Raw genomic sequence first — 16,217 nt, 5'->3', positions numbered from 1 at the left:
CACGATGCTCATTCTTAAATGCAGATGCTGAGGGTCAGAGAGGTTCAGTGACCTGCCCAAGGTCACACAGTTAATGCAGGTGAAGCTGGGGTATGTGCTCTCTCCACTCCAGGCCCAGGCAAGGACCCACGCTGTTGGGTGGGGAGTCAGGCAACACAGAGGCAAAGGGAACTCGGGGAGTCTGAATGGGGCACACGCTTCGCCGGGGAACCCGCCACTTTCTAGCTCCCGGCTCCACACACATGTGCTTTGTTTGTCCCAAATGGCGTGACAGGAAGCAGAAACGGCCCAAACACAGGAAGGTCAGCCGGCAAGTGACAGCTGCTCGTTTTCTTGCAAAGAAAACGCCACGTTCATGGAATGGGTATGTTAAGGTAAAGGGAGGTTCTGTCAGAACTGTTCTTCCTTAGTTTGTTCTACTCATCTTTAGAAGAACATTTTCCCTGATATTGCAGAAAATGAGCACCGGAGAAACGCACAAAGACGACATTAGAATCGCTCAGGTCCATCCCCGGGAGGCAGGAACTGTTAACACTGGTTCACAGCCTTCCAGTCTTTTTTTAAAAATTGCTTACAATCTTTTTAAGAAGTTTAAACAAAATTGACATCATGCCAAACAAGAGTTTAATAACTACCTTTAAAAAAAACCCTTGATATACAATAAATCTCCCCCATGTGATTATTTCTATTGCTGCTTAAAAGCCTGTCAGAATTTATCCAGCGATGGGTGCTGATGTGATGACATTTCCCCAGGAGAAAAAGGCCCCAGACCACGTGCCTGTGAATTAGAGGCGAGGGCAGAAGGCTCCTCAGTAATTTCACTTTAATAATAAGAGTGAGTGAAACGCAGAGCCCAGCAGGAAATACCACGTTCCCTGGCACCAGGACCCTGGAAGTCTCCGTCTTCCCAAGACACTGCCTCTGAGGCATCCACTCTAGTCCAAGGCTTTGCAATTATTTTCTAAGTTAATTTTCTCACAGTGTCTCCTCCAACTTTCATACAAAGAGTACTGGCATTTACAAACCTGTACTAAAGCCCCATAATATAATAATAAACAATAGCTTATAGTAATATCATAATAGCTTATATGATATAGCTTATATCCTATATAATAAAAGCCTAATTTGCTAAGTGTCTGGTTGTCTGGTTGGCTGTTCAACCAATCAAAGGGTAATATGCTAATGTTATGCTAAGGCCACTCAACTGCTCACTATGACGTACACTGACCACCAGGGGGCATACAGTTGACCAGTCGACCAGTCGCTATGACGTGCACTGACCACCAGGGGACAGATGCTCCGACTGGTAGGTTAGCTGGATGCTGGGGTCCGGCTGATCAGGACTGGGCAAGCAGGGCTGGACACACCCTGGAGCCCTCCGGCGGTCCCTCCCCGGCCCCGATCATGCACTGGTGGGGTCCCTCAGCCTGGGCCCTCTAGCAATCCGGGACCCCTCAGGGGATGTCAGAGAGCTGGTTTCGGCCCGATCCCCGCAGGCCAGGCTGAGGGACCCCACCAGTGCACGAATCCGTGCACTGGGCCTCTAATATACTGATAAAGGGACCAGAAGACACAACAATCCTTCATGTGTATGTACCTACGCAGAAAATTTCAAAGAATCAACAACAGTAACAAATCCTGGAACTAATAAGCAGTTATAGCAAGGTTGCAGGATACAGGTTAATATTCAAAAGTCACTTGCTTTCCTATATACCAGCAACGAACAACTGGAATTTGAAATTAAAAACACAACACCGTTGCCCTGGCCAGCATGCTCAGTGGTTAGAGCACCAGGCTGAGCACTGAAGGGTCACAGGTTCAATTCCCAGATAAGGGCACATGCCTGGGTTACAGGTTCAATCCCCAGCCCTGGTCGGGGCGTGTGCGGGAGGCAACCAATTGATGCGTCTTTCTCACTTTGATGTTCTCTCCCTCCCACCCACCTACCCCCTGGTCTACCCTTCCTTCCCACCCTTTAACGCTTTAAAAATTAATAGAAAAAATACACTCAGGTGAGGATTAACAAAAAAACACACAACACTATTTACATTATTACCAAAACCGTGAAGTACTGAGGTATAAATCTAACAAAAATATGTCTGATTGTAACTCTGTGAAGTTCTGGAAAGCGTAAAACTACAGAGACAGTGGAAAGATGGTGGTTGCCAGGGGCTCAGGTGGAGATGGAGAGGGGTGAACAGGGGAAACGCAGGATTTCAGGGCAGTGAGAGGACTCTATGATGCTGAAATGCTGCATACATGCCCTTACATATGTGTCCAAACCCGCAGAATGCACAACACAAAGTGTGGGGCGCGGGTACAGTGTTTTGGCCAGGTTCAAGCCTCGGACTAATGAAAGGACAGGGTCCTCTCATGGCCACGTGCAAGACCCAGCTGGAGGACAGGGCCCTCCCAGCACAATTATAGCCAACGGCTGTGGTTGTGAGCTTGAACCTGTGGTCCAAACACGTGGCCCCACGTGCCTGTGTGCTAGAGTTCAGGTGCATGTAGTTGGGTAGGGTTGGAACTCACGAGAATGCTGTAAACAATTGATCATGCCCCTACTTTGCCTCGTGGCATCTGCTATAAAATAAAGACACGGCTTGTGGGCGCTGGCGCTGCCTCCTCATCAGGGAGCAGCGTCCCACCGAGACCCAGCTTTCATTCTCTTGTCTGTCTTTTCTCAATCCTTTCACCCCCCTACTCAGGATCACCTTTGGCCGTAACAACAAAGATGAGCCCTAATGCCAACTATGGACTTCAGTTAATAATAATGTGTCAGTGTTGGCTGTAACCCATGCAAGATGCCAGCACCAGGGGAAAGCCCGGGGGATCTACCAGAACTCTCTGTACTGTCCACTCAGTTTCCCGTAAGCCTGAAACGGTTCTAAAAAATATTTTAAAACACATTAGAACGCATTAGTGTTTTGGGAAGTGCCACCCACATCTTCTTCATCACCTTCCTCACAATATCAAATCATTACTGTGCGCTATGAACCCATGATGACCCATCAAAGAGAAATACTCTCTTCCCAGGCCTCATTGCTTTCAGTTCCTTCAAAGCTGTCAGGCCATCGTTAAGAAATCAAGGCAAGCAGGAAGTTCTGAATGATTCCGCAGATGGGGCGAGGCTCTGCCAGTGTTAGGCCAGGAGGGGGCTTCCTGGACCCACCCTGTAATGCCACAGCTCCTCCCCTTACTTGGAGAATTGCCCGGCCACCATTGGACAGAGCCCTGCGGCTGAATGGATAAGCTCCCTCCAGCCGAGCTGCCCCGTGAGGTAAACGTTTTCTTTATCATCATCATCGTCACTATTGGCTGATGTATTTGGAGGGCTTCCTGTGAGCCGGGCCCAGCTGAAGCACTGTGTGTATTCTCTTATTTAACCTGTACAACAGCCCTAGATAGGGCTCTATTATTATTCCCATCTTACAGGTGAAGAAGCCGAGACTCAAAAGGTGAAATGGGAGACTAATAACATCACCTCGATACCAAAACCAGACAAAGACACCGCAAGAAAAGAAAGCTACATACTCTTATCCCTTATGAACACTGATAGAAAATCCTCAACAAAATACTGGCAAACTGAACTCAACAGCATCGAAACACACACACACACACACACTCACACACACTCACACATATGATGGAATGTTATTCAGCCAAAAAAAGAAAGAAATCTTACCACTTGCAAACGGCATGGATGCTCTTGAGGGCATTATACTAAGGAATGTAAGTCAGGCAGTGAAAGGCAAATACTGTATGATGTCACTTATATGTAGAATCTTAAAAAAACCCCACACACCTGAGCTCAGAGATACAGAGAACAGACTGGCGGTTGGCAGAGGCAGGGGGTGGACAAGGGGTGAGATGAGTGAAGAGGATCCAGAGGTACAGACTCCCAGTTATAACCAGTCATGGGGATGTGATGGACGGCCTGGGGACTGTAGTTAATGATACTGTATTGCATTTTTGAAAGTTGCTCAGAGAGTAAATCTTAAAAGTCCTCACCGCGAGAAAAAAGATGTGACAGATGTTAACTACACTTACTCTGGAGATCATGTTGCAATACATACAAATAGCAAATCATTATTCTGAAAACCTGAGGCTGATGTCATGTTATATGTCCGTTATACCTCAATGAGAGTAAATAAAAGAAGAGCTTACGCGGCACGAGCACGTGGAATTTACTCCTGGCACGCGATCTGATGGCCCGACACACGCAAACCTCGAGCGCTCCAGGGAAGGGCAGCTTTGCAGCTTCTTTCGTGCACTTGAGGCGAAGGGGGAGCGTCGGGGAGATTACGGGGAGCGGGGAGAAGAGCAAGGGGGGATCTGGCGACAGGCCCGTCGAGGTCCAGGGCTCTTGGGGGTCAGTGGCCTCAGGGGCACTACCCCTGGCGGTTCCGAGGCGAGCCAGCCTGGAAGCACAAGTACGAGGGGCAGGGCTGGCTGAGACCTTTCCCCGAGAAGTTACAGGGCTGAGGCCCGACTACCCAGCATGACCTGCCCCGTTGGAAAGTTACGATCAGGTCACCCTGTGAGGTGACTTTTCATAGATTCCTCCCCCCACTTTTTTTTTTCCATCCACAACATGTTGTCACCAACATGCCATCAAGCCCTTTCCTTCCCGTCCAAATTATTCACCAGACACCTCCAGACCTTAGCGCTTGTGGTTTCAGCATGTGGGGTGGCCTGTCCTGCCTGCTCTGCCCCCAGCTCCCCAGGCTGCTCCTTATAGAGGCGGCTCAGCTTGGTCTACTCTGCGGCGGTTCTAGATCCCCGGACGGACAGGGTGATGGTTGGGGCCTCTGTCTGTAGCCCCAACGCGCCTGGTCCATGGAGGGCACCTGGCCAACATTTCCTCCTTACCCAAGGCCCCCACTAGATGGCGCCATGCCCATTTCTTGAGTGAATGAGGATCATGAAAAACTTCTTTTCACGTGTCATTAAGCTTATGATCTCAGTGAACTCACACGGAATTTCAGGTATTTAGATTTTTAGATGTTCCCCAAAGCTAAGTTTACACCCAAAGAATGAGGCTTCTTTCTTTAGAAGCTTTGAGTCAGCCTAGAATCTGAAACTCGCTCTTCCCTGCCCCACTAACTGTGTGTCTTTGGACAAGTTACTTAACCTTTCTGAGCCCCATTTCCACATCTTGAAATGAACATATAAAAATGATCACAGTAGTTCCTACCCCATGGGATTATTTTGAGGGTAAAATTCTGTAAATACACATATAGAACACACACAGAATATATGTTGAAACATGCAAAGCGCACCGAGTAGTCTATACGTGCATGCCGCAGCTGTTTGCAGTCTCTGTGCTTTCAGAGGATGAGGACCTGCCCCTAACGTGCCCTGGAGTGGCCGCTGTCACACACCCAGGCGCACCCCGAGCAGCACCCGGGAATGAGTGCTGGTGGTCCAGGCCTGCGCCCGGGGGTGGGAATGTGCACGGGTGCAGCTGCTATGGAGAAGAGTAAGTTCCTCAAAAAAATTAAAAATAAGATTATCATATGATCCAGCAAGTCCACTTCTGGGTATCCCCCAAAGAACTGAGAGCGGGGGCTTGGAGAGAGATCCGCCCCCTCCCCCGCCCCCCAATTCCCAGTTCAGAGCAGCAGCACCCACAACAGCCCAAAGGTGGGGACGACCCCGGGGCCCATCAGCCCATGGGTATGCGCCCTGAGGTCAGTACACACCACGGCACAGCACTCAGCCTCAGAAGGGAAGGAAGCTGTGACAGATGCTACGACATGGATGAACCTTCAGGACACTACGCTGCGTGACGTAAGGGCGACGAAAGGACAAACACCCGGTGATTCCACTTATGCGAAATGCCTGGATCAGCTACATGCATGGAGGCAGGAAGCAGGATGGCGGCTGCCGGGCCTGGGGGAGGAGGGATGCGGAGTGTTTCACGGAGTTTCAGTTTTGCAAGATGACCAAGTTCTGCAGAAGAATGGGGAGGGATTGCGCAACAAAGTGAATGTACTTAATGCCACGGAAGTGCACACACTGACGGTGAAGATGGCTGATTTCATGTTATGTGTATTTCACCACAAGAAATGGGAAAGATGATTACACTCGGGCCTCTTTCTCTGAACTTTTACTCTCGGAACCCCCGCAGGCGTGGGCTGGGCCCTGGCAGGAGGCGAGCCCGTGGGCACAAGGAGAGGAGCTGGAGCTGCACCCCAGGCCTGCTGCTTTCTGTGGGCCTCCCACAGAGTCCGGGGGTGAGACTCCACATCCAGACCTTACTTCTCAAATGCAGGGGTTCCCTCAGAATAAGGGAGACGCGAATGAAAGTGACAGAGCACCACAGTTCACCTCCCAGACCAGTGAAGACCCGGTAGGTGGGCGACACGCTAGGCTGGGGGGAGAGGGGGTTACAGAGCAGATGTCACACTGGCGGGACCCTAAAACATCTGTGAACCTCTGGAGGTAACCGGCAGCACCCATCAGAGCTACAGGTGTACACGCTCTTGGCCACAGCAGACATCCCCCCACGTCCATGAAATGACGTAAGCGGGCCGGTCACAGCGGCCTTTTTCCATAACAATAAGCAAGAGTATGACATGGGCTCCGGTGGCAGCCGAGAACTGGCAGGTGCCCGGCAAAGGGGCAGGGGTCATCGGGCTGTAGGGGTTCGAGTGTGTGTGTCAGGTCAGTCTCCTCCACGACCCCCAGGGCCCAGGTGGGAAGGGGCTGACACAGGCTGGAGAGGCGGTCCCGGCCACGAGAGAGGAGCCAGCCGGCGGGACTGCCCACCAAGGACCGAGGCGCAGGCATGGCATTTCACCCCCCGCCGGGTCTGCCCCTGGCTTTCCCTCCCTCCACACCCTCCAGGCCACAGCACTGTGCTGACTGGGTGGTCCGAGAGCTCAGCCGGCAAGGGGATCTTGAACCGCCCCCAGTGTGGGGCCAGGTGAGTTCTCAGCCACCACCTAAAGTGGGCAGCACATCAATGTGAGGATTCCTAGGTCTCATCCCCTCCCCCCCCCATCCCGCCCCGGGTCAGCATGTCTAGGGCTCCTGTTTAACAAGCACTTTGATGCATATGAACAATTCAGCCACCTTGCCTTGCAGTGTTCCTTCATCCTGGAAGAATGAAGCCTCTCTCTCAGCAGCGTTTCAATAACAGACACGTGCCACTCCAGAAATTACAGCTCACGCGCCACATCCGATCACGTGAGTGATGATTTACAACGCTTGGCCCTGAGGTGAGCGAGGCCGAGGCTTTGCAGCCGGGCGGAATGGGAGAGGGGAGGTTCTGGATAGAGCTCCTGGTGGCCAGTCTGCACACGGCAGCCAGGACCGTCCTTTCAAAACACAGCTCTCCCCTTTGCTTACGATCCTTCAGTGCCTTCTTGCCATTACTCTCCTGCTAGAGATCAAAGTCCTTACGGTAGCACGAAGGGGACCTCCTCGTCTCAGCCCTCCTCTTCTCAGCCCTCCTCCTTCCCACTCCTGCTCTGGACACACCGGTTTTCTCTCCGTCCAGTCCCTGGGGCTCACAATATGCTCTTTTGCCCCAGGGCCTTTGCACATGCCATTCCCTTCTTCCCTTGCTTGGTGAAGCCCTCCTCATCCTCCCCATTGCCTTCCGTGGGAGCCCCAGTGTTGGCTGGGAGCTACTCAGGCCTCTGTGGGATCTGTGACTCACACCTCTGCCTCCTCGCAGCTTCCCGACTGCGGGGACCGTGCCTGATGCGGCCAGTGCTGTGTCCCCAGGACGGCCTCAGTGCTGAGGCTCCGGGTCAATATTTGTGGAATGAATGAGTGACAACAGCAGCCATACGTGGGCTGGCACACACGGGCTTCCTCTTGCTGCCAGGGAACCGAACCCTTACAGGATATAGAAAAAGCCTGGGGCACACCCCCTACAAATATCAATATTGATTTTCTCTGAGCCACATGATTACAAGGGACTTCTTTCTTCCTTACACTTTGCTTTCCCTCAAGTTTTTAAAAACCAATAAGCATGTAACAACCTTTCATTATCAGAAAAACGGTAAGTGATTTCAAAATACAGGGTGGGGTAAAAGTAGGTTCCCAGTTGTTTGTATGGAAAATAACACAATAACTGATAAATAATAATATAAGCATAAACGCTATTTTGCATGCTCACAACTGTAAACCTACTTCTGCCCCACTCTGTGTTATATCAACAGTCAAAACACTATGTCAGCCTCAGGAATGAGGATCGATCTTTAGATCCATGACTGCCTAGTCTTTGGGATTTACCCAAGTAAATAAAACAAACAATCTTTTTTATTTACTTATTTGCGAGCTGTAACCTCTGAGTAACTTCAAGGACACCTTTTTGTTAATAAATATTTCTGAACTTTAGTTCGTGGCATGGCTTCTAGGGGCAACTATAAATTTCATTTATTTTAATTTGTCTTTATTGGCAGCTGTAAGTTGACTATGGAATTGTACCTTAGGGTGGCCTCTAGCCGATCAGGGGTGATTCTTCTAATCAGAAAAGCCCAATGCAGTCAGCAGATGGGGGCAATGTTCACCCCTCTTGTTTTATAAAAACTGGAAAATGCTGACACGTTTGCAGGTTTCAATTCTCCAAAATGGACCTGTGTCCCCACAACCCTTTTTAAATCAGATCTCCTCTCCCAAATCCATTTAGGCTCTGGGAAGAGAGGGTTTGTCTAAGAGAAGACAGAAGTGCCCATCAAGTCCGTTCACAAAACATTTGGCAACTCATGCATCATCTGTTCTCTGGGGAGCCAGGCCGAGCCTGCGCAGCTGCAAACGCAGCTCATTTCTTCATAAATCACCGCTGCTGGCCGGGGCGACTCCTTAAACTCAGTCCAGGGGGCAGGACGCAGTCAATTATTTTTTATGCAATGAGTGCAACTCCATTTCTGTCTACGTAACAATTGTCCTCATTCGTTCCCTTTTCCAAACAACTTAATATCAGTGGCTTCGCATCTCACCTCCGAGGATTCTTCTCGGTCTCCGTTCTCCGAGACAGCAATAACAATCGTGGTGTCGTTTATGGAGCGCCAGGGGGTGAGCACTTTACCTGCGTGTCTTTCTGAATCCCCACAACAACCCTGTGGTATGGTCCGTCGTTTGTGGACAGGAAGAATAAGCTCAGAGTGATTAACTCGATTAATTCGCTCGAAGTCACAGGGCCAGAAAGTGGCCTAATGAGATCCAAACCCGGGTCTGTCTATCCCGAAGCCCGTGCTATTGAAAATCACAATAGTTTTCTAATATCACAGTCAGATTCAAAGCAAAGCTCTCTGTCTCCATGACAGCCAGATTCGAGATAAGACAACCTAAAACCGCCCATGTCATGTAATAAAGGAGAAACTGAAATTATTTTTTATTTTTCTTTTCTCCCCCCCCCCCCCTCCCTTGCCCCCTACTTTGGGCACTGAACAGATTTCCTGTGTCCTTGTTGGGAGACCACCACATGGATGAGAACCTCAAGGGGAGGCCCACTATTTTTAAATCTGTTGAGTTCATAATAAACACTCTCAGAAAACTAGGAATGAAGGCGGGGGGGACTTTCTCTACTTGTTAAGAGCATTTACAAAAAAACTACAGTGAGCATCATACTCATGGAGGAAGACTGAATGCTTCCCCTCTAAGATCAGGAACAAGCAAACATGAAGATTTCTACTATACACATCACTATTTTTCAGCAGAGTACTGGAAGTGCTAGCCCATGCAATAAAGCAAGAAAGGGAAATTAAAGGCATTGACAGTAAATACAACGGATTTTTTATGCTTATATGGTACCTTGCAACCTTAACTGAACTTTCTAGAAGGCTTTTTATAGATTTCTTAGGATTTGATACCCAAACAGTCATGTCATCTGCAAATAAGAACAATGTTATTTCTCCTCTGAGAAAAGGAGAGCTGAATGCCTTTAATTTCCCTTTCTTGCTTTATTGCATGGGCTAGCACTTCCAGTACTCTGCTGAAAAATAGACACAGAAATCAATGAAATGCAATAGGGAACTCAGAAATAGCCCCCACACAGTATGGCCAAATGATTGTTGGCAAAGCTACAAAAGCAGTTCAATGGAGAAATGGAGAAAGGACAGTCTTTGCAACAAATGGTTCTGGAGCTACTGGATATCTACATGTAATAAAAATAAAAACTTGACTTAAACCTCACATTATATTTTTAAAATGATCTCAAAAAGGTTCATATCTTTAAATATAAGACATACAACTACAAAACGTTTAGAAGAAAACACAAGAGAAAATCCTCAGAATCGAGGGCATGGGGACTCTGCCACCACGCGCTATAAAAGAATAAAGATGATAAACCGAACCTCATCAACACTTAAAACTTTTGCTCTGTGAAATATTCTGTGGAGAGAATGAAAAGACAGACTCCCGGTGGGAGAAAATATTTGCAAACCAGACCTCTGACAAAAGACTCATATCTAGAATACAGAAAGAACTCTCAAAACTCAACAGGAAAAAAACAACAAGAAATGGTCTGATTAGAAAGAGGGCAAAAGACGTGAGGAGACATTTTACCAAAGTGGATATGCAGAAGGCGCATGAAGCACTAACTACATGAACAGATATTCAGCATCACTAGCCGTTTGGGAAGGGCAACTAAAACCACGATCAGATATCACTAGGCACTAACACAGCTAAAATAAAACACGGGGATAAAGTACCTGCTGGTGAGGATGCAGGGAAACCGTGGCTGGTAAACTGCTGGGGGGAATGAAAGATGGTCATCACCCTGGACAACAGTCTGGCAGTTTCTTTAGAAACCAAACTCGTGATCTGGCAATCACACCGCTGAGCACTGATCCCAGAGAAATGAGACTTAGGTTCGTACAAAAAGCTGTACACGGCTGTGTGTAGTGGACTTATTTGTAACAGCCCCGGGTGGAAAACAGTCAAAATGCCCCTCTGCAGGTGAACGGTTAAACAAAAGTGAAACGTCCACACCATGGAATAATACTCAGCAATAAAAAGGAACAGGCTAATGGAAGTGGATCTCAAGGACATCCTGGTGGGGAAAAACAAAAACAAAAACCCTCAAAAGGTCACACGGTAGATGAGTGGGTTTATATAACATTCTCAAAAAGATAAAAGTATAGAAACAAACCTGTTCGTGGTTGTCAGGGTTTAGGGACGGTGGTGGAGAGGTGTGGTGACGGTGAGAGACCATCACAAGGGAGAGCTTTGAGGATGGGGTCGTTCTATACCTTGATGGCTGCACACGAACCCACACATGTGACAAAATGGCATAGGACCAAGCACACCCTTTGCACCATGTCGGTTTCCTGGTTTGGACGTGGTTATGGCTAGGTAATACGTAACCAACTGGGAGAAAGTAGGTGAAGGTACCCGGGAGATCTCTTTCTACAATTTTTGGAACTTTTTGTGAATCTATAATTATTTCAAAAGAAAAAGTTAAAAGAAAATCTGTTGAGTCAGGTCTCAGAGAAACCTGCCTTTCACAGTTATAAAGGGATTCTGTTGTGTTTCTCTTTCTGCTTCAGCATTTTAACCCTCTTGGGTAGTTAAAAAGGCTCAAAGCCACTGCTTCTAGTATTCCTTTCTTCCTCCCAGCTTCCTTGGATGTCAAGGAGCGGAGGCTCTGGACCAAACCACAGCTACTTCAGAGACTGGAATGAAATCAGGAAATGCTGAGGTCACACCCACTGCTTGGAGACCCGTGGGCTCCCAGGGGCCCACCAGAGTCTCCAAACCTCTGGCAGGGGCGATGGCCATTGCCCAGGCTGGGCGCTCCGGGTGGCCCTGGCTATCATACCCCGAGCAGGGGAGGGTTGGAGCACCAGCTCCACGCCCACCTTGCCAACCCCCACCAGGCTGCTGGGGAGGGGGCGATGGGTGGGACATCCACAGACAAGTTCAGCGGATGACGTAGGACACGTGGTGCTTTGCCTGGTGCTCGCTTTCGCTACGTCTCCTGCGGAAACCCAGCATGTTTGGCCAGTGGTTGTTGTCAGAGCCTTGAGGGGAAATGTGGCTGTAAGGCCAGAGGTGATGTCCACAAAGCAGTCAGGCTTTGGAGGGGGTGGGGGAATGGGCTGGATGAGTTCTTACCTCTAAAACCAGGTCTGAGTCTTTGTGCCTTCCAATCGTCGTACTTTTGTTCAGGACAAAAAAGCCTTCTGCGCTCTTTAGATAGGCTTTCATACTCTCTGCTTTTCCTGTACAAGGTTTTCAGGAAAAAAAAAAAATCGGTTAGGAAGATGCAGTCCTCCAATCACTCCACGTCACATTTAGAATGAATGAGACACACCGTCGTGTCCAAAGGAGAAACCAGCAGAGGTGCGAGGGGACAGATGGACTGACGTGATCACAATGATGATGCTGTATATTTTTTAAAATATATATTTTTATTGGGTTCAGAGAGGAAGGGAGAGTAAGAGAGAGAGAGAGAGAGAAACATCAATGATGAGAATCATTGCTTGGCTGCCTCCTGCACGCCCCCTACTGGGGATGGAGCGGACAACCTGGGCATGTGCCCTGACAGGGAATGGAACTGTGATCCCCTGGTTCATAGGTCAATGCCTAAGCACTGAGCCACACCAGCGGGCTGATTTTACTTATTTTAAAGACTCTCTTTAGCTGTGATCTCTAATATAAGTGAGTTTGGTTCTGATAATCAAGTAGAAGACATTTTTACATAACTCAGAGCACAAACTATAGCTACCATAACTCAACAACAAATCTGAATTCCACGGGTGATTGTTCTCCCATTAAACTTAGAGTGAGGTTACTTGTCTGACACACCAAGTATTCATGTTCAATATTCCCAACCCTTCCCTTCCTAGCTCTGTGACCTTAGGTGAGTTACTTATTCTTTCTCTATGCCTCAGTTTTCTCATCTGTAAAATGGGGCTAATAATACTCTATATCCCAAAGGGTTTTGCAAGGATTAAATGCAATAATCTGCGTGAAGCATTTAGAAATACACATCTGTACTATGACTTTTATTATTGTTACCAATCTTGGACTTCTTGAATTCTGACCCAAGGAACTCTAAGCTTCTATAGAGCTGCTTAAAGTGTCGAGTCAGTCTTAGAGGAGATGAGCTTTACGGTAGATGATACCTTTTGTAAAAAGTCACTCAATTTTTTCATATACTTAGAAAAAAAAATGGTGATTTAGGCGTGGCCATATGATCAGGACTCTGCACATATTTCTTCCCAGTATTTTTTTTATGAAAATATCAAATGTACAGAAAAGTTGAAAGAAGTGGATGGTGAACTCCTATACCCACCAACTGGATTCCACAATTGACATTTTGCTGTATTTATTTGATCACATATCTATCCAGCTATCCACTCACTCATCCATTTTACATTTTGATGCATTTCAAATAAGTTCTGTACGTGTTTTTCAAAATGTCAACATTTCAGCAACTTCAGTCATTCCCAAAACGTTGGTGATACTTCACATGCTGCTTGCATTCTGATGTGAGATGTGTCTGATTACAGTGTGACGGCCCCCACCTCAATGCCGCGCCAAAGAACGACAGTCCCTCTCTCTTCAACGGAAAGGCCACTGAAATGTGAAGTTGCTGGACTGTGGATAAAACCAAAGTCATCTAGTTGTGACTGTATACCTATCAGGTCTGGCTCTGCCCTCCCTCAACATCGCCATCATCATTTATTGTGCCATCCTTTTATAGACACTGCCTCTTTTTATCGTCAGAACAGCCCTGAGAACTTGGTATCACTGTTGTCCCACTTTACAGAGGGGGAGACTGAGACTCAGAGAGGTTAAGGTCATGCAGCAGGAAGTGTCAGGGGGAGAACTCTGGGCGCTTTCGTGTAACTACTACATGACCCTCCGCAGCTCAATTTCCACCTCCATTGTTGCTGGGTGGGGCGGAGAGAGGACAGTCAGTTACCCTGCCTGCTGATAATTGGGGCCTGCAATATCAGAACGTCCTTGAAACCAGGATTCTATCCTATGAGAGGAAAAAAGGACCCTCTTCAGGGGTAAGAGAAATAAAAATAAGCCAGAGAGCTTATTTTATATTTGTAAACTCTGAGGCCTGTGGATGCCTCACAAATATCGGTGCTTTCATATCACGAGTAATAAATTTTTAAGTGTGTTGTCATTAATACAGGAGAAAAGACATTTTTTTCCAAAAGAAGCGTGCTCTCTTGCCATCAACTCGTTTCAGTTATTCACCCTCAGTTGGGGAGGCCCAGGCTACCAAGCAACTCATTCAATAATGTGTGTGAAGCATTTAGGAATCTATCTCCAGTGTACATTGTGCAGAATGTCTCTCCTGTGGGGAAGCCACTAAACTAAACCCAAAACTCAGGTGATGCTCATATTTGTGTTTAGCTCTCACCCAGGTGTTTCCAAGGCTGGTGCGTTCTCTCTGCTCAGATGTTACCCCTTAGTGGGGACCATCTGACCACCTGGCTAAAGGCACCTCCAGCTAACGTCACTTTCCAGCCAGCACCTCTCCCTGCTGTGTTTCCTTCCTTGTACGGATTCTCTGACATTTTCTTTTTAAAAATATATATTTTTATTGATTTCAGAGAGGAATGGAGAGAGAGATAGAAACATCAACGATGAGAGAGAATCATTGATTGGCTGCCCCTGCATACCTCCTACTGGGGATCTGGCTGGCAACCGGGGCGTGTCATGACCCCCTGGTTCCTAGGTCCACGCTCAGCCTGAGCCACTCTGGCTGGGCTGACATTTTCTTATTCCTTCATTTGGTTTGCTGTCTGTCTCCCTCTCATTAATATATATGTTCCAGGAGAGTCAGAACCATGTTTTTGTTGTTGTTGTTAAGACAATTTTGCATGGATTTTGTGTGTTTGTACTATCTTCAGAGCAAAGGCACTGACAGATTTTGTCCTGCACGGTCTTGCCAAGGAAGTCTGCAGGGCAAACGGCCTGGGAGAATATAGGCAAGGCTCATAAGAAAGACGATGCCTCCCTTGGGGGCAATGACCAGGCAAGTGTGCCCCTTTCAAAGACTGGGGCTTTCTAAGCTTGGAGCTCAGCTGGGGTATAGACCCAGTGCGTGCACAGCACCCACTGATGTTCTGCACCGCGCCAAGGGACTTGGGGCAAGGGAACCAATGTGAATCCTGGTTGCCTGCTGCCCGTTCTGCTGTGAGTAGTCAAGTCCTCTGTTGCCAGCCCCGGTGTCTCCTGTCTTCTGCCAGCATCTGTCAGCTGGGCAGGCTGCCTCGTTAGCTTGCAAGCAGGGGGAAAACTCAGCCCTTCCAAGTTCCTGACAGTTTTGTTCTGTTACCCCATATCCAGCGCCTGCAGCAATGCCTGGTACATAGTAGGTGCTCAGTAAACACTGGCTGAATGAATGAAAATGAAAAATGACACCTCAGAGCCATCAGAGGACCAGCTGGCTAGGAATTTTTCACAGTAACTACCCTCATTTGCCATTCAGTATCTATTCTATAGAACTTTTTGGAAAACCTAAATTCTATCTCTTTAGCTTTGGGGTTGGACAACACTTCACCTTAGCCCTGCCCCGCGCAGCCATTTCCCTGCCTGAAAAACACCATAGAAAGTAATCGAACGTCTTAAACTCTGTAAATTCATTCTTGGTGCCACGGAGCACCAGCCACAGTGAAGAGGAAAGAGCTTCAAGCACGGGCACCCCCTGACCACTTCGTTGGGCCAGAATGGGCCACAGAGGCGAGATTTCTTCTGAGGCTACAAGGTCTCCAGTGGCCTGGGCAGTGTGGAAGTCCCGCCAAGGAGAGGTCAGGGAAGGGGGTTCTCGGACCACTGGGTGGTGTTGTTAGGAAATCCAGAAAACCTGGGGTCGTCCTCCTAATCCCAGCTGTACCCCACAGGACATCCGAGAGTTGGTGCCAAAGAGGGTCCTTAAAGCTCCCATGGGGGCTCCCTCGGAGGGCAGGGTGGGAGCCCGCACTTAGGTAGGACGGGCTGGCGTTGGGGCACCTCCTCTGGCTGCTCCTGGGGACAGGAGTCTGGATCAGAGAAGGACTGGGGTGGGGCCCGGTCACTCCCAGCCACCCCAGCCCTGACCTCACAGGGCAGGCCCGCCAGGTCTCCACCCGCCTCCGCCTCCGCCTCCTCCTGGCAGCACTCACCTGGCCGGAGGAAGATGCCCACACTCCGTCCTCCGCCAAGAGCCTGGCGGGCTCGCGAGGCGCCAGGCCCGCTCCGGGGCGAGGCCTCCCGGCCACGCTCCCGCGGATTCTCCAGCCAGAGGCCGG

At 48.6% G+C, this 16,217-nt stretch overlaps 1 protein-coding gene across 12 annotated transcripts in view; it reads right to left on the bottom strand.

Moving 5' to 3' along the window:
• The window catches only part of FHAD1 (forkhead associated phosphopeptide binding domain 1), a 90,379-nt gene extending 74,162 nt beyond the window's left edge, over nucleotides 1-16,217 (bottom strand). For all 12 annotated transcript variants that reach the window (XR_011470195.1, XM_070404144.1, XM_070404133.1 and 9 more), the window contains exons 1-2: nucleotides 16,092-16,217; nucleotides 12,076-12,182 (exon numbers count right to left, since the gene is read on the bottom strand). Coding sequence is in view for 11 of the 12 variants with exons in the window: in XM_070404144.1 (XP_070260245.1) it covers nucleotides 12,076-12,168 (93 nt within the window). In the remaining variant the exon portion in view is untranslated. The remainder of the gene's footprint in view (nucleotides 1-12,075; nucleotides 12,183-16,091) is intronic.

This window comes from Myotis yumanensis, unplaced genomic scaffold (assembly GCF_028538775.1).
Source record: "Myotis yumanensis isolate MYYU_CA2020_CCGP unplaced genomic scaffold, mMyoYum1.0.hap1 SCAF_2, whole genome shotgun sequence".
Taxonomy (NCBI): domain Eukaryota; kingdom Metazoa; phylum Chordata; class Mammalia; order Chiroptera; family Vespertilionidae; genus Myotis; species Myotis yumanensis.
Note: the sequence above shows the minus strand (reverse complement) of the source record. Positions and strands in the feature narration are given on the sequence as shown.